This window comes from Malania oleifera, chromosome 11, assembly GCF_029873635.1.
Source record: "Malania oleifera isolate guangnan ecotype guangnan chromosome 11, ASM2987363v1, whole genome shotgun sequence".
Classification (NCBI taxonomy): domain Eukaryota; kingdom Viridiplantae; phylum Streptophyta; class Magnoliopsida; order Santalales; family Ximeniaceae; genus Malania; species Malania oleifera.
In genome coordinates, this window is record NC_080427.1 from 52,468,780 (window position 1) to 52,488,621 (window position 19,842).

The following is a 19,842-nucleotide window of genomic DNA, read 5'->3' on the forward strand; positions in this document are numbered from 1 at the left end:
CACCGATCTCTACTGTCGCGGAGAGCTATCCGCTCCTCTACCTGGATTTCCTAAAATGTTTATATAGTTATGGTGAGACACCTTTCAGTAAGGGAACTAAACTAATATCAGTGTGTGGCAACATGAGTGTTTTCGTGTTATACATAATATTTGGTAAAAATTGTTGATATCATACCTAAATAAAACATGATTCCTCATAACATAATATAACGTACTAAATTACTAACATGAAATTCATCTTATATAACTGTACAATACTGAAATACACCTAGGATGGATAGCTAGCTGATGTCATGTCTTATCCCCACATGATTAGGTTGTGCAACTTGAAGGCGGGACCTAGCAATGGCTGACCGGCCATGCTAGATCAATCATAAGTCTATAAATACGATAGGCCCGCCCCTACTTGGTCCCGGACTGCCAGGGGAACTACTTCACTCTATACTAAAGCCACATCGACTGCCATCTCCGAAACTACTGGTCATGTGGTAGCACTATCATAATTCTGAACATATAGCTATGGTACCGCGCTCCTTAAACTGTACTAAACCATGCCATCTAGGTTCTGATATCATATAATAAGTTTCATATACTGAATATAACTGTTTCGTTTTTCACAATAATAACTGTCATGTACATATTTCATAAATTCTGCTTGATCATACTTGATTATGGCATCTGTGCCAACATAAACCTCGACCTCTGTGCCGGCATAACATAACATGAAACACAATAGCTGCGCCAACATAACATGACATGAATCACGACATCTGCGTCGGCATAACATAATATACTGAACATAATTTTTCTGTACTTTTTAAATATGTAAAATCATGATTCTGTATTGTTTATAATTTCCATGAAAACTATTATATCATGCTTGATTTGGGAAAAAAAACATTATATTCTGATATACACATTATATGGAAATTAAACTCATGCCACACAGAAATAGGGTAACCTCCTGAATGTAAAATCTGTTCCAAAATCATCTTTTCTGATTAAACACGTTTAAATCATATCCCTATTCATAATAGTATTTCCCAAACATAATTATATAATATACATATTTTCCTAAAATTTAATGTTGTAAAATAGTAAATAATTTCATGAAAAATTTCTGACTTAGTTTATCCCTTTACCTAACTCACTGGGAAGTCCACAAAACACTCAATCCTACACCTGTAGTGTTCCCAGTACAACACCCTAAAATTAATATTTTTCCCAAAAAAACTTCAGTATTATCTTTCCTAACATATTCTCCTTAGTCTAGAAATACCAAACACCCAATAATACTGAAATCAACTAACTTACCCAAATTTTGAGATGATTCCCAAGTTAGCCTAACCAATGATCCACTCCTACAGATTAAGAGAAACTTCCTAGGAGTAGCGTGGTGGCTTCAGATCTTCAATCCAGCGAAGAATGGGACCAGAATCGAGGAGAGAAGAAGTGGAGGATGATTCTTTGAGAGAGAGAGAGAGAGAAAAAGTGCATGCAAAATCTTGCTGAAAAACCCGAGTTTGAGCTATTTATACCCCTGGCGTCATCGACGAGACACGTCACTTCATCAATGAGGTTAAGAAGGGAGTTTGTCGATGAATTTTAGGCCTTGAAATGGCCCTCTCGGTAATTCCTCGTCGATGAGACATGTGTCCCCGTCAATGATCCCAATAAGTCGCTTCGCGTTCGTCGACAAGATCTTGCTATGACCCCCTTTACAATTTCCTTTTCCTCTCATTTCTTTTATTATTTAATTCCTATAATTCTTGGGGTCTCTACAGTTAGTGTTTTTAGTTTTAGGTTATAAATGATTTTGGGAGAGTTTTCAACCCTATAGTAACCATGGTATTCCTCTGCCATAAGTGAGGGTAATTAATAAAATTTTGACATTTTTTCTTTTTTTCTTTCTTTAAGAATTAGTGCAAGTGAAAGATTGCAAATTTCGAGAACAAAATTTTTATAAGGAAGGGAGGATGTAGAGATTCGAAAAATATAAATAATAAGAAAAAACAAAGAAAATAGGAATTTGGTTTGGTAATGACCAAACAATCGACGGTTTTGGTGGGAGGCCAAGAAAATCGTCAACGGTTTTGTGTAACCGCGGCCCAATAACGGTAAAATAGTAAAAAATATAAGGGTTAAAAACCCAAACCGTCGACGATTTGGGAAACTGTCGATGGTTTCGTCTGGCAGTGTTGGATACAGAAGGATCCTGCAAGCTAATTTCATGAAATAAACATTAAATCTGTCTCTTCCTCTCTCTCTAAGCTGTGAAACCCTACTCTCTCTCTCTCTCTCTCTCTCTCTCTCTCTCTCTCTCTCTCTTCATTTTCTCCCTTGAATCTTGCCCAAATTGACGATCAAATGCCACTACGGGATCCTAGGGACGATCCCTGTTAGTTTAACCTAGGTAGAATTGTGTTTTGAGGATCCTGGGCATCACTCCAAAGTTGAGGCAAGGGAGTTGATTAAGTTATTGTTATGAGAATTAACTGGTTAATGGAGTGTGTGAGCCTAGGAATGCTAAATAGCTATTATTTCAGAGTTGAGCTGATTGAATTTAGGTATGTGAATGCAGGGATTTGTGGGAACGCTGCGGGCATCGATTTAGAGTAATTACAAGCACGCTCTTAGTAAACAGATAAGGGGAATAGGTTATGTCAGAGATTTTTTTTTTTGGAATATTATATAAATGCTTTTCTGATTATCTAAGCATGTGGGAAATGCTATTTTAGCAAAATCTATATTTTTTTGGGTAAATATATTATTATAATTTATCAAACAAAAATTGTGTGGCATGAAGATAATGTTTTTAGCGATTGAATAAATATGATGATTTTACTAGTTACAATATGATGGTGATAATGTCGTTTATGATATGCGATTAATTTATACTGAAACTGAGAATGATAATTATATACTGAAATGTGTTTTAACGGATTGTTGATTTATACTGAAATTGAGAATGGTGGTTTTATATTGAGATATGTTTTGTTGGTTGCTAATTTATACTAGAACTGAGAATGATGAATTTTATATGAGATGTGATTTATCTGACTGTTTATTGATTTATGAAAAATGGGATTTTGATACTGTTGTTGTGAACACTACAATATAATGTTGGTAGGATATGAGGAGTTCGTTATATTGTTGGATATGAAAATGACAATATAACATTGACAGGAAATGAGGAGTTTGTTATATTGTCTGATTTTGTGAATATTATGGAAAACTACAATATAACATTGGCAGGATGTGAGGAGTTCGTTATATTGTACGTTTATGATTTTTGTGGGAACCACAATATAATGTTGACAGAATATGAGGAGTTTGTTATATTGATATTATATAACACAAAGTAAATTACAATATATATGAATTAAGAGCCCTGGTGGACGATTGATGTGAAGAGAACGGTATCGTAGCTACATTATTAAAGGAGTGAATGCAACCACACTGACTTAGGATGGTAGTGTAGGTGTTGACAGTAAATTGGGCTTGCGTAGAGTTGTTGACCACCCTGAGTCCGGACCAGTTGCGGTAGGCCAATCGTACTACAGACATATATGGAAGTTGACTTAACTTGGTGGTGGCCAGCCTTGGTTAAGTCCAGCCTTCGTGCCGCACAATCTTGTCATAGGGGGAAGCATGACGTTAGCCAGTGATACCCTATAGGGAAGGTTCTTAATGAAGTATGTGTTGTTTATTTACATGGAGACATTTTACACAGCTTGTACATATTTTGAGAAAAAACTGTTTTATCAATTTTATATATATATATATATATATGTATATATATATATATATATATATATATAAGTATAGTTTTAAACATTTTCTCAGTTGAATTATCGATTAAATAAATGCGTTTATTATATTAAAACTCATGTTACCACACATTGATAATAACCTATCACGTCTTATTGAGAGGTTCACCCTGATATTTATTTTAACATTTCAGGACCTTGGGAGGATCGTGCCTAGTGCTCCACGGAGGGGCGTAGATAATTTTGAAAGTAAGTACTAGTGAGGGTTATTTTTGTAGGTGGAGATGTTCTGTACACCTGGATTTGTAGTAATATTTTGGAGAGCGAATTATGTACATATGGTAACACTAGAACTCTGATATTGTATTCTGGCTTGGATGTTATGTTTCCGCTGCATATGTGTATTATATGATTGTGAGGTTTTGGTATATATATAATAGTAGAAATATGTGTTACATAAATATAAACATGCGAGTACAAGAATGTAAAGAGAGTAGGGAAAGAATGACCGGGCGGAGCAACGATGTTTACAATACTCCTTACGAGGTGGAGTCTCCTTAGTTCACTTATGGGCGAAGCCAAACCAGTTTTCCTTACGAGGCAGAGTCTCCTCAACTCAATTCACCAAGTTGAGCCAAACTGGATCTCTTTACGAGGCGGAGTCTCCTCAGCTCACCTAACTAGACTTGAGCCAAATCGGTACACCTTACAGGACGGTGTATTCCTCTTTCGACGATACCACACACTGGGAATACAAAGATGAAAATAAAGTTATGTGTACAACAAGATGCTTCTGAACATACGCTAGTGTGTACAAGATGAAGCACTATAAGTACTCTCAAATGATTTACAGTTGAAGCTCTGTAGAGTATGTACTTTTTTCTCTCAAAAAATATTTTTCAAATTAGAATTGATAGTTTTGAAAAATGTCTTTCCTCAAGATTGACTGAAATACAAGAGACTTTTCAAGTAAAGAATATATGAATTAATATATTGTTCAAGCACTCTTGATTTACTCAAAGATTATATCCACATACAATTTTCAATGATAAAGCGTATAGGAGATTTAGATCTTTGAGATTAACCACAAAAAGCAATAAAGACTTTTGAGTATATGAAGTTGGATACAAGCTCAAGTTTTTTTTAGGAATCCAAAAGAAATTTTCTCTAAGAAAGTATTTTTCAAAACAAAGAGAGTTTGGAGAAACGATTTGATCTTTGAAATCTTTAAGAATAAGAGGCCTCTCAAGAAAAATATATTAAATGAATAATTGCTTAAAGCCAACTAGTATAAATCCCAATATTTTTCAAAAATATTTTTTCAAAAGGAGTATGGAAAAATGGATTTGATCTTTGATATGGAGTAGAAAATATGAGAAAGAATTAAAGAATAAGCAATATATCTTTCAATATATTTTTCTAACATTCAAAAGATTTTGGCCAAGTATTTATAGACTTTTTCAGAATAGGGCTGTTATTTGATCGTTGGACATTAAAATTATATTAAAATTTAAATTTTTTGATCGTTAAATGCCCAGAATTTTGAACTTCCGAGAGGTTCAGTTGACTGACCCTTAGGCGATTTCAAAATTCGTGAAAGACAGTCAATTGAGCAAAGCACCGGTCGACCGAGTAAATAGTGTTGGTCGACTAAGATATTTATGCTTTTAAGAGGTAGGTCTGCCGAGCTTATGAGAATTACTAAATTTTCCTTAAGCCCTCATCGGTCGACTAGCCCAAATATAACTGTAGGGAGGCCGGTTGACCGACCTTACATGAAAATGTCATTTTTGCCTTCAAGGACACACCGGTTGACTAAGCTTGACTGGTCAATTGCCTGACCTAAGCAAAAATGAATTTTGGCCAAGTTTTTGATTCCAAAAATAGTTTAAACTTTTTGTGAAAGTGTTTAACTTTAAGTAAACAAGGTTTTGGCCCTATGGTCAATTTATGGTCTTAGTAGAGCTTCAATAGAAATCAAATGAAACGCATGCACATCCAAACCCTAATTACTATTACAACACAAAATTACATAAGTCTTTTGTCTTTACTCTCTGGTGACCATGGAATACACTTTGGAATACGATCATGTAGGAGCTTTTCAAGGTTTCCATATTGCAACATCATCTGTGCTTTTTTAAGATTTAACTTGTTCAACACTAAGAACAAGTATGGAAAAATGGATTTGATCTTTGATAAGGAGTAGAAAATATGAGAAAGAATTAAAGAATAAGCAATATATCTTTCAATATATTTTTCTAACATTCAAAAGATGTTTTAGCCAAGTATTTATAGACGTTTTTAGAATATAACCGTTATCTGACCATTGGATATTAAAATAATATTAAAATTTAAATTTTTTGACTGTTAAATGCCCAGAATTTTGAACTTCCGAGAGGTTCAGTCAACTGACCCTTAGGCGATTTCAAAATTCACGATAGACAGTCAATTGAGCAAAAAGTGTCAGTTGACCGAGTGAATAGTGTTAGTCGACTGAGATATTTATGCTTTAAAGAGGTTGGCCTGCCGAGTTTATGAGAATTAGTAAAATGTCCTTAAGCCCTCGTCGGTTGACTGACCCAGATATAATTGTAGGGAGGCCGGTCGACTGACCTTACATGAAAATGTCATTTTTGCCTTCAAGGACACATTGGTTGACTGAGTTTGACTGGTCAGTTAACTAAGCTTGACTGGTCAGTTGAACGACCTTAGCAAAAATGAATTTTGGCCAAGTCTTTGATTCCAAAAATAGTTTAAACTTTTTTGTGAAAGTGTTTAACTTTAAGTAAGTAAGGTTTTGGCCTTATGGTCAATTTATGGTCTTAGTAGAGTTTCAATAGAAATCAAATGAAATGCATGCACATCCAAACCCTAATTACTATTACAACACAAAGTCTTTACTCTCTAATGACCATGGAATATTGTTTGGAATACGATCATGTAGGAGCTTGTCAAGGCTTCCATATTGCAGCATCATCTGTGCTTTTTTAAGATTTAACCTGTTCAACACTAAGAACAAGTATGGAAAAATGGATTTGATCTTTGATATGGAGTAGAAAATATGAGAAAGAATTAAAGAATAAGCAATATATCTTTCAATATATTTTTCTAACATTCAAAAGATGTTTTGGTCAAGTATTTATAGACTTTTTCAAAATATGACCGTTATCTGACTATTGGACATTAAAATAATATTTAAATTTAAAATTTTTGACCGTTATATGCCCAGAATTTTGAACTTCCAAGAGGTTCAGTCAACTAACCCTTAGGCGATTTCAAAATTCACGATAGACAGTCAATTGAGCAAAAAGCACTGGTTGACTGAGTGAATAGTGTCAGTTGACTAAGATATTTATGCTTTAAAGAGGTCGGCCTACTGAGCTTATGAGAATTAGTAAATTGTCCTTAAGCCCTCGTCGATCAACTAGCCCAAATATAACTGTAGGGAGGCCGGTCGACTGACCTTACATGAAAATGTCATTTTGACCTTACCGGTCGACTGAGCTTGACTGGTCAGTTGACTGACATTAGCAAAAATGAATTTTGGCCAAGTCTTTGATTCAAAAAATAGTTTAAACTTTTTGTGAAAGTGTTTAACTTTAAGTAAACAAGGTTTTGGCCCTATGGTCAATTTATGGTCTTAGTAGAGTTTCAATTGAAATCAAATGAAATGCATGCACATCCAAACCCTAATTACTATTACAACACAAAATTACATAAGTCTTCTGTCTTTACTCTCTGGTGACCATGGAATACGCTTTGGAATACGATCATGTAGGAGCTTTTCAAGGTTTCCATATTGCAGCATCATCTGTGCTTTTTTAAGATTTAACATGTTCAACACTAAGAGCAAATGTGAGATACTGATATTTGTCATAATCAAAGCAGAGATAAAACTCAAAAAGTCACACAGATAATTTCGTCTTTAAGTTTTTTTTTTTGCAACGCTTAACTCATTGAAAAAGTAACAAAATAAGATTGGTCACATGCTTGCCACGTGAGAAGAAGACTTCTCCCAAGAGGGATGGGTTAGTTTGGTCAAATGCTAACCACATGACTTGAAAGATCTCTTATAAGATGGCAAGGTTCGGTCGTGTTAGCTACATGCTAACTATGGAAAAATTATGTAGACGACGACCTTCCCCCTCCGCATGTCCTTGTCTTTGTTTTCTAAATTATAAACATATTGAAAATGAGTCTTCCATTTTATATGTTTGATATTAATAATGGTAAAATTAATTTGTTAAATGTTTAATATTTAAAATATGAACATAAAAACATGTAGAGTTGGGAATTTTCCTTAACTACGTGATCAAGAATATATCCTTGGAGTCACTTTGCCCTCTACTTGACTAATGAACTCTCTTACGAGGGATCAAATTGGTTATTCAAGTGCGAATCGTGTGTAAGCAAGAAATAGACACTAAGGGAGAGTCCCTCAAGACAAACTCATTCTTTTAATCATCATTTTCATTTAAAAGTTTTTTACTAACTTGAGTATCAAACAATATAACTTCTAAGTATATATTAGATCTCACTTTCTTTTGTTATTCGTTCATCATCTCGATTTTTGTTTGGTTGGTTTAAATTTTTAAATTTTAGTTTATTTTATTATTTTTATTTTTGATAAGTTTGTTTGCTTGTCTTGTAATTACGGTATTCATCTGTTAAGAGTGAGGATATATCAATAAATAATTAAGAGTTCTTGCCCTCTTTTGATTTAAAAAAAAAAAAAATACTTAATTTTTATTTTTGTAGGTGTGGGAGGCGATTTGCTAGCGCAACCATTGATATTCACTAGGGCCAGGGGGAAGGAAAGGAAAAGGCCAAAAAGAGATATGTGCAAGCTTGTAAGTGCAGTTGGCCGTGTGCGCCACGCGCGTTAAGGAGCGTCGGGCTCATCATGTTAGCAGCCATTTCCAAATTACAAATAACAAAAGCTCAGCCATCTCCTCGGACTCTACGCCTCTTCACCACCCACTCCCATCGTCTCTCTCTGAGATTGAGCTGAACTCTCTCCCAGAAAATTCAACGACTCAAGCTCTGTAAGTAGGTGAAAGAACAAGAAAAAAAAAATTGCCCATGGACGCCATCCTCTGCGACGAGCTTCTCCTGGAAATATTCCTCCGCCTCCCTCCCCCTTCCTACTCTGCCGTCCCCCTCGTCTCCAAGCGCTGGCTCCGCCTCCACCGCTCCTCCACCACCACCCTCGCCCTCCGCTTCCCCACCCCAATTCCCTCTCTTCTTCCCTCCATCGCCGCCTCTCTCTCTCTCTACCCCTTTCTCTCCTCCCTCTCCGTTGTCTCCTCCTCCTCCGACTCCTCCGAGGACGGCGGCGCTTTCTCCGACCGCCTCCTCCTAGCAGTTTCTTCCTCTTGCTCCCGGCTCCGGCACCTCCGGTTCCTCGCCGGACCCGTCTCCGTGTACTCGCTGCTTTCTCTGTCCGCCTCGTGTACCCATCTCACCTCCCTCAACATAACGCTCTTCCGCCCCCTCCGTCTCCGGTGGCTCGCCTCCTTCCGCTCCCTCAAGGACCTCTCCTTCTGTATCTGCACCGCTGGCGACGACGTTCCCGGAGAATTCGATTCCGAAGAAGACCGTACGGACTTGTTATTGGGAAAATTCGATACCGCGGAATTGGGTTTGGAGAGTCTCTCCCTGTCGGGAATTCGAGCCGGAGATCGAGCCCTCGGGTGGGTTTGGAGAAATTGCAAAAAGCTTCGGAAATTACGGCTGCGAAGCTGCGAGGGTATCGGCGATGAAGGCTCCTTTTCTTCCTTTATCAAATGCTTGCAGGGTCTCCAAGAAGTGGAGCTCAGAACCTCTAGGACTATTGTTAATGGGGTTTTGCTGAAATTAGCAGAGAATTGTTCCTCCCTAAATTCTCTGTTGGTTTATGATGGAGGCAGCAAAGAGGGTTTGCTTCAGTTCATAAACCACTGCAGGTGTAAATTTAATCTGCGGAGGCTTGATTTTCGCCTCCCCCTTGACCTCGACAACCACCACCTCTTGGCGGCGGCGGAAAGTTTCAGGGGGCTGTCCAGCCTTAGTCTCCAGAGTTGCTGTCTTGTCACCGGCGAAGGCCTAAAGACTCTTGGGCTAGCCCTAAATTCCAGGCTTGAAGAATTAGCATTGATAAATTGTGATGTGCTGGAAAGAGAGCCTGGTTTGCTCACCACATTGGGGCAGAGTTTAAGGCAATTGAAGAAACTAGACCTTTCCCACAATGAGATGTTGCTCGATAAGGAGTTCGTCTCAATGTTGGTTTCGTGCAAGGGATTGGTCGATTTGAGGGTGAGAGGGTGTAAGAGTCTGACCAACGCAGCCATTGTTTCCCTCTTCAAGAGCTGCAAGCTCCTGGAGAGTGTTGACATAATGCACTGTTGTGGGATTGAGGTTGAGGCTGTTGAGATGTTTGTGGTGAATTCGCCGAGGCTGAGGCGGGTTTGGGTCGAGGAAAGCAAGATATCGGACGCTGCAAGGACATGGGCATTGCGAAAATCTGTGGAGGTCATGGTTTGATTGATGAAGGGATGGTGAAAGAAAGAAAAATGCTGTTCATGAGTTTCTCTTGTTTGATGTTTCTAATGAAACAGGTCCATGCTCCTCTATATCTTTCTTGTATTTGGGTTGAATGTAGAAGCTACTGTTGTTTATGTTGCAAATTGGGAGCAGCTCCTGCTCTGAATAATCATGTTTATACCATTGAAAGTATTTGGTTAATATAAGTTCAATCAGTTCAGTTTGATTTCTTTCCCATGGATATTACTTTCATCATCAAGACTGCATCAGTCTGGCCAGAAGAACTCGTAGTGATATGTGGAAATTCTCAATGGATGTCCTTATATGCTGTGTTTGGGATTATGATACAGAATTAAAATTGCACCAAGTGCTGTAAAATTCTAGGCAATTCCAAGCTTGAATTCTACTCTCCCAATTTTCATATCTTGCTCACCTTGTGTCATTTTTTAAGCAAGTTTGAGTTCAGTAGATGAGAACTAAGCAGCTATGGTAAGGGAAGCTAATGAACTCTGCCGACCAGCTTTATTTCTTTCCTCTTTATCTTTGGCTTTCTTTTCTTCTTCTCACAGAAATTCTTGAACACCCCTGTCCTGTACTTCTCCTGGCACTGGTGAAACAGGTTGAAACATTTAGGGCTCCGTTTGACGAGAAGAAAAGGAAAGAAAAATAAGAAGGAACAAATATTTTATTGTTTTTAGTAGTAACATTTTTTTAAAAATAAAAGTTTAGAGTAAAATTTTTTAAAAATTAACTATTAATAATGTGTAAAATTGAAATTTTGTTTATCAATTTGGTATATTTTTTATTTTCTTATTTTTCTCGATAATCAAACATGAAAACTTAAATTCCGTTCACTCTTTTCTTGCTTCCCAAACTCAAACAAAAAATATAGAGATCTCTTCTAAGGTTTTAAAAATACTAAATACCTTTTATGAAGTTTCAAAAATGTCATAGACTTTCCCGAGGGTTACCAAAAGGACACAATTTTTTTCTAAAAGAAACTTGTCTTTTTGTTAAATATGAGGGGAGGTCTGTATTGTTTTTGACAAATTTGAGGGGAAATTCTTGAAATTTTTGAAATTTGAGGAGAGGTTTTTGGAATTTTGAAATATCTAAAGAGGTTATTATTTTTTTGCCAAACTTTAGAGAAGATTATCTTTTTTCCTAAATTTTAGCTCGACATACTAAAGAGACTTTTCATTTTTGTGGTACTGCTGGAAAAATGTAGAACTAAATAGCAACATAATTCCGAACAACAAAAATTCCAATCATGATTAGGGGTGTATCCGAGTCGAGTCAACATAGTAAAATATTTAAACTCGACTCGACTTAACTTGAAAATGTTAAACTCAAAACTTGACTCGAACTTAATCGATTTCATAATTGTTAAATTTGAACTTGACTTAACTACAAGTTCATAAAACTTGCACTCAACTTGATTAAGCTTGACTCAATTTTAAATTAATATTAAATACATATATAAATACATATATTGTACATATAATGTTAAATATATTTATAAAATATATATTATATGGTATATATATATATATATATAAAATATAAAAATAATAAAATTAGAAAGCTTAATTAGGCTCAAAACTACATTTGAGTACTACTGAACTCGATCTCGACACATTTAAAATATTAGAGTAACTCAAACTCATTTAAAAAAACTTAACCTTGCTAAGTAGAATAATATGACCTTACTAGTAGAATAATATAAAATAAAATGGCCATAACACATTAAAAAAATATGGATAATTAAATAAAAATATTATATTTATACGAACACATGCATGTATACATATATTTAATGCTCTATTTACCTAAATTAACGCTGAATTTGGGAGGTATTTGCTTAAGCATACTAAGCCTTTGGAATATGGAAAAGAGCACACCTCTCACTTTTGTCTTAAATCCGATTCAGATCATATAATTCATGACTAATTTGTTTAGGGAGCATGAATTTCGACAAAGTTCTATCGAATGTTGTTCGATTTTTCACATATTCAAATTTAAGATCTGACATCTATACTTCCAAACACTAAGAAATCGCCAAAAATATGCCCTTTTGTATTGTGTTATGTGCAAATTTGCACAAATTGAAATTTAATGGTTTGAACTTCAAACCCCAGCAGGTTATTTTCCACGCCTTGAAGCCCAAAAAACAAGCCCGTTGGGCCGAGTGCAAGGTGAGGCCCAACGTCAACTAGGGTTTAGGTCCTTCATTGTAGAATAAACTGGAGATGGCCCAATATCTTATTGGGCCGATTGGCTAAGGCGCCCTGATTATGAAGCAGAATAGGTTTTGATCTAACCCTTGAACAAAAAAATTCTTGCGCGGGAGGTTTGGAATTTGACTTTGTAAAATATGTTCTATACTTTTTAATTCTAAAAGTAAAAAAGTTATATGTGTGTTATATCAATTAACTAGGGCGAGCATAATTCGGTTTCAACAAAATTAACTGACCACTAATGATTGGTTCGGTTCAGTTTATTTTTAATTCGGGTCGGTTCGATTTTATAATTTGGTAAATTCGATTATTTGATTTTCAGTTCGGTTATGGAGAAAGTGTATCTGGTTAAACGATTTAACCGAATTATATAATTAATTAATAATTAAATATAAATTATATAATTTAGGGTTCCCACAATTCCCTAAATCCATAAAATTCCATAATTATGTAATTAATTAATAATTAAATATAAATTGTTAAAGTTGAAATTTGAAAGCATACAAATTATACAATCATATTTCTTTTCCATAATTAATTATAATTTGATTCGGTTAAATTCCGTCAACCGAATTAACCGTAAATTCGGTTCAGTCGGGTACGATTCGGTTAAGGAGTATAATTCAGTCGGTTTAGTTATAATAGAGAGTTAACCGAAAAAATTTGGTTAATTGGCCGAATTGGCCAAACCAACCGATTACATACCCCTACAATTAATTATAAAAAAAAATCGTTACGATATTTATATTGAATTTTGGCTGCACGACCGGACGAGTTTCATTTTTTTTTTTTTTCAAAGTTGAAACTCAAAATCTATAAAATTAAACTATCAAGATACAATGAATTAACGTTATCTAGGTTCAACTATGTTATAGATATAAATTCTTTAGAACTATGCTAATTAAAAGTATTATCTAGTGTTACCTTTTAAAAAAAAAATACTTCTATTGTTTTTAAAAATAAATTTTAGTTGTGTTTAAAAGTATGAATCTCAGATTTTAGATTTGAATTTAAATGAATTTGGACAAAATTCAATAAAATTACATTTCATCCGAGTCCACACATCTAAATCCAAGGCATCCCCCAAACTATTTTGAAAAGTAAATACAAGTGAATATAAACAAAAGAAACGTGCCTTTCTTGGGTTGGTAAAAAGACACAGACCGTGTTTGAGATTTCAAAATTTTCATGTACTTTTCTTTACATTTTATTTTTGGTACACTTAACAACCTCCTTTGTAGGCTTAATAATAATTTTTCAAAAGAGATTTAAATGTCTTAAAAATCAAATGTCCAGCGAGTTAGTAAGATTTTAAAAATCTTGGAAGTTCTGCATCTTTTTGTTGGATCTCAGAAAAGATTTATAGGATTTTTTATTTCTCAAGAGATTTGCGTCATTTATTTATTTATTTTATTAAACTTTAAGAAAGACCAGTGCCTTTTGCTCGACAAAACTACGAGTGGTTCAATCTATGTTAGGATTTGTGAGAATTATCCGAGTGCTTCTATACTACTTTGAAAAGTAAATTGTTTTTGTGATAATTTTAAAAAGCATATTACCCTATGTTAAATTTGGATTTCTATAAATTTAAATTAAATTCAATATAATTATGTATTGTATTTTATCCAAATTCATACAAGTTTAAATTCAAATCGAAATTTATACTCCAAACTTGATGGTAAAAATAATTTGAAAAGTAAACTCAAATAAATTTAATTATCTTCAAAACTAATGACGATTCAAAGTTGTGTTGTCACTACCTCAGAGAGAGAGAGAGAGAGAGAGAGAGAGAGAGAGAGATTCTTCTATATGGCCAACACACATCGTAGTTTATTTAGTGGATGAAATTCTCCATTGTGCTAGGCACATTATCACCATTGATCTCATGACTTTTACGTATATGATTTTAACATTAATTACATGTTTGGTACGTAAAAATGAAATTGTTGTCGCAATGTTTCAAAAAAGATTTGGAATAGTAGGGATAATAATAATAATATAGATTTGATGGAGTTGCCACTAACCTATTATTTACGTTATTGCGATTAGTTCACTTAATTACTATTTGTTGATTGATCTCAGCTCCAAACTAGTCTTAAACTAAGGAACTAGTAGTCTTAATCTATATTTATTATAATTGGGATTGAAAGTTCACTTATGCAAGGGAAATGTGCTAACACGCCTTACACACCCGTTTCTATAAACGGTACTTAGTTAATTATAAATTATTTATAAATTAAATCAAATGGTTCTTAATTAACTCATTGATAAATAAATAAATTTAAAAAATTTAAAAAAATAAAAAAAAATATGCTGTAATTTAGAAATGTCTAACAAGATTTTAAAATAAGGGGATCTTATTAGATAAACTTCCTTCAAAACTAATGCAAGTGAAGTCTGAAACACTTCTTTATTCTTTGTTTAATCATTAGGACTCACAAACACATCAAATAAAATATATACAGATATTTAATACATGAAATGATAAAAAATAATCAAACTCAAGCAAAGAAGTCCTTAAAACATTCCTAGGTTTTCCAAAATTTTCCAAGAATTTTATGAAAAGTTTTGATATTTTTCTACAACTTTTCAAGTTTTTTCTCCATTTTATTTATTTTTGGTATTTTATTTTTCTATTTTTTTGTTATCCAAGTAAAAAAGGACTCAAATAAATTTATTTATTTATGTTTTAATTTTTTCTTTATTTTCTACTATTTTTTTTTAATTTTTAAAAATTAAAAATAAACAGACGATCTAAGAAGAGTCAAACCATTCAACCGGTTTGAACTGGGTCAATGGGTCAACTCAGGTTGACCTACGTCAAAACGGGTTGACCCAGTTTGTTGAAGGGGCTGCCATGTGCCATTCGATGGTGGCGACATGTGGCGTTCAAAGTTGTGAATATTTACAAATCAAAATTCAAAAAACAAAATAAAATTTCACTATATAGAGCCCCAGACAAAATGGTGTGTACCATTGTGTTAGGCATAATGGAGTCAAATTTATCACTTGATTTCTTCATTATGAATGATAGTGATGTGTGCAATGCAATGCATAGTATTGGATAAATGTTTACTAGACACATCAGTGTTCATTGGGCTGTTTTACTATTATATGTACATACCACCAATTGAATACATAGGGATGACTCTCACTACTAAATGAATGATAATGATGCGTCCAATAAACATGCACTAGGTACATTACTATTTGTTTGGTGGACTTTTATCTTTAAAAGTACATACCACCAATTGAATGGTAGTGATGGCTCCCACTACTACAAATTTATAAATGATAGTGATATGTTCAATGAATACATAATACCGAGTCCAATACAGATTGAGTGTATCATTGTTTATTTAATGAGTTTCTCTTTAAAAATACGTAACATATGTGCTAATACAAACTAATGGAAAGAATTTTGAGAGAGAAATGAATAATAATGATGTGCCTAAAACACAATCCGGGGATTAGCTTTGGGCACACGATAAAATTTTTTTGACTCCCCTCGATCCTTTTTCCAAACATGTGTTCTCATGGAAAAACATTGATTTTCACACTGCCTAAGTTTCTCACAAATAAGTTGGGAACAGAATTTTAAATAAAAATAAATAAAAATCTATTAACTAAAACTTAATTAAACCAAGGGTCATCAATTGCATTTGATCATATGTGTAAAGATTTTTATTTTTTCTTTTTTCCTTTGAAATGAAAGTTAAAATGATTTCAATTATTAAAAATAAATAAAGTTTCTTAGTTATCGACTAACAAATCATATAACAAGTGAAATACATGGGCTTAATTTTGCAGTTCCGCAAGCAACAAATATAATCATAGATTTTAGATTTGATGAGGTGGCATAACAAAGTAAAGTATTTCGAAGCCAAGTTAAGAAATGTTGGACCCATGCGCATTACATTTAGCAAAGATACAACGCAAAATTACAAGAAATATAAAAATAAAATAACCACAAGACCCCAACTAGCAATATATTGTCCCAAGGACAAGTTCACATTATAAACTTAGGAGTAAGTTCACATTATAAACAATTCAATAAGGACAAGTTCACTACTAATGTAAAGAAACTTGATTTCATACTCAAGACTCTTCCCCTTCTTGCCTGATCCACCATTGAAAAGTAGGATTGAATTCAAAGCCACATGGGACCCAAAAATTAAAAGGTTTGGAAAAACTTAGTCTCATATAAGGCAATATAGTGTCCCAAGGAAGTTCAAAGGATTGATTTTTCCCAAGAGAACCTTGTCTAATCTCCCTATCTACTTTATGTCATTATTCTTAATTTCCTCATTAATAAAAAATATATCACGTCGACTATAATGTCAATTCATGTAGAGTGGAAAATATATTAGACAACAAATATAATTTGATGAAATGAAATTAAACTCCACACTCAAAGGCAATACCTAGTTTTGGAATAAAATCTCTCCATTATAAACTCAACTTTTTTTGGCTTTGGAGGTTGAATAAGTAATGGTGGACCTAGGTTATAGTTAGTTTTTTTTTTTTTTTTTGGGGGGGGGGGGGGGGAGAGAGAGAGAGAGACAATATACTATATAATAAATTATAAAATATTTAAATTAAAAATTTGATTATGCCTCCATTAAAAGTTTGAAATAGTAGGATTATACTAGCAACATTAATCTAAATTATGTGAAAAAGTTATTATTAAATTAGTGAATGTAAAAATCATTCAAAATATTCTTTGAGGGATGTTAATGTTTTAACATCTGTAGTGCTTTAATATTATATATTAGAGGTTTCAAGTTCATATTATATATATTCTTTTCTTTATGTGTAAACATAAACGTCTTGCCCCGTCAAAGAAAGTTTTTGGGTCTGCCATTGCAGCATAAGAAAAGGAGAGTTTGGTGAATAATATAATCAATAGAAAATTTTGTTATAATATAGTTGATTGGATCTCCATATATGAATATCGTCGACTTGATGGTTTCCTGAGCTAGAGCTCCCTGCAACCATAGGACCATGATCTTTTCCGTTGCTTTGAGCTTCCAACTCCACCTGCACAACATGTTCAACACTGCCCCAACTTTCTAGCTCCTATTTGTTTTCTTCATAATCTTAAGTACGCTTCATCATAACCTTCTCATCAAATACTACATTCCTACTGATCACCACCTTGTTTTCCACTGGGTCCTATAACTTGAACCCTTTCACGCCTTCTAGATATTCCAAAAAAAAAAATGCAACAACGAGACTTCGGGTCAAGCTTAGACCTCTCCTCACTAGACACATGGACATAGGCTGGACACCCAAATACCTTCAACTCAGAGTAGTCTACTACATTTCCCGTCCAAACCTCTTCTCCCACTCTACCCTCTAGTGATGCTCTTGGTGATCGGTTTATCAAAAAACAAATCATACTAACTGTCTCAGCCCAAAAGTTCTTCAGTAGCCCTACATTAAGCCTGATGCACCAAGCCCTATCAACAAGAGTTCGGTTCATCCATTCTACCACACCATTTTGTTGAGGTATCCAACGAACTGTAAAATGTCTATTGATGCCCTGCTCCGCACTCCATAAATCGAGAATTAGCGTACTCGGTCCCATTATCCAATCTCAAGAATTTGATTCTCCTCCCCATCTGGTTCTCCACTTCAGCCTTCCAAATCTTAAACCTGGAAAACGTATCTAATTTGTGATGCATACCCAAACCTTCTGTGAGTAATCATTAATAAAACTTATATAATACACATGTCCACCTTTTGATGCAACTCTATTTGGGCCTCAAACATCTAAATGTACATAGTCAAGAATACCTTTCGTCTTGTGAGTAGTTGATATGAACTTTGCCCTGTTTTGTTTTCCAAGAACACACATCCTATAAAAGTTCAACTGACATGATTTAAAACCCTTCAAGAGTTTTCTTGTAACATCCTCAAAATTTTCACCATTTTTTTTTTTATAATGAATTACTCCAACGCCTGCATGTAATGGGCATCCTTATGCAGTGCAAAAACATAAATTTCATAACCACACATACATGTATATACAATACCAGAATTCAGTATTTTTAACCACAACTATATAATACGTCTCTCTCCCCAGTGCCCACTACACAAAAATACAAACCCTACACAAAACTTACCCTCTAAACCAAGGTAATTGATATACTCTCTATCTATGAGCCTGATCTGCTCGCCCAACTGTCTCACTTGAAAAATGGTAATGTAATGGGGTGAGTCGACGCTCAGTAAGTGGAAATATGCTATTACTAGTGTGTGGCGACCAAGTCATAAAATTATAATAATAATATTTAAAACTGCATGATTTGGAAAATCTATAAAACACATGTATAAAAGCTTAAAACATTTGTATCATCTGAGCTTTCTATTATTCATACTGTTATAACATACTATATACAATGAAAACTATAAATCTGTATACGTGTATATATATATATATATATATATATATATATATATATATATATGTAACTATGTTCTTTCCCTGGGACTCTGTATGTCATGATTTGACCCCTTATGATAGGGTTGTGCTGCCCCATAGGTGGGACTTAACCTGGTTGGCCCTCCAGATAAGTCATTATACTCTGCACTACTTCAACCCGACCAAACTACATCCACTCCTAAGCGCAGGACTGGCTGCTATCTCGTCTAACCGGCCCCCTATACCCAGTGTACTAGGGAGCTGCATCCTCTCCGAATACGGTTAGACAGTACCCACACACTATCTGAGATATGTGGTTGTACTCTAACTGTATATAGCAACGGTATCGTGCTCTGTAAACTGTATCTGTCTGTAATAACTCTACAGGGATCTGATACTATATAAGTACATCTATATACATATATATACCTTTGCTATTTTCATTATGTTCCCAAAATATCCATACGCTATAATTTTGTACTGTAAAATCTAAGTAGCTGTAGCATCTCGATGCTATAACTGTATAATCTGTCTTTATAAACTGTGTGTTATGGTATTCAAGAAAACATAACATTCTGTGAAAACTATGATATACTAAATTGAATGAAATCTATTTAAATCTACATCAAATAAATATCTACTCAGGCCACACGACATTAAACATTCATTCTATAGAAACTGCATAATAATAGGTATATATGTATCTATGAAAACTCTGTTAATATTCTTAAAACCCTAGCATAGCATATTTCTCTTACCTGTTTCCTGCTAAAAATCCCCTATTATAATGGGTCCAACACCCGCAAAGTTCTCCACTTAACACCCTGAAAACCACAAATCCGAAAACAAAACATCAATATTTCCTAGCTTACATAATTTCCTGCAA

General features: G+C 34.3%; 1 protein-coding gene across 1 annotated transcript; it reads left to right on the top strand.

Moving 5' to 3' along the window:
* The first annotated feature begins 8,731 nt into the window (after positions 1-8,731).
* LOC131168659 (F-box/LRR-repeat protein 4) lies at positions 8,732-10,516 on the top strand. Its single transcript, XM_058128266.1, has one exon. The coding sequence runs from the start codon at positions 8,853-8,855 to the stop codon at positions 10,290-10,292; it is 1,440 nt and encodes a 479-aa protein (XP_057984249.1). The 5' UTR covers positions 8,732-8,852; the 3' UTR covers positions 10,293-10,516.
* The last annotated feature ends 9,326 nt before the right edge of the window (positions 10,517-19,842 follow it).

Coding starts and splice junctions, on each gene's coding strand:
- LOC131168659 (XM_058128266.1), top strand. CDS start 8,853: ATGGACGCCATCCTCTGCGACGAGCTTCTCCTGGAAATATTCCTCCGC.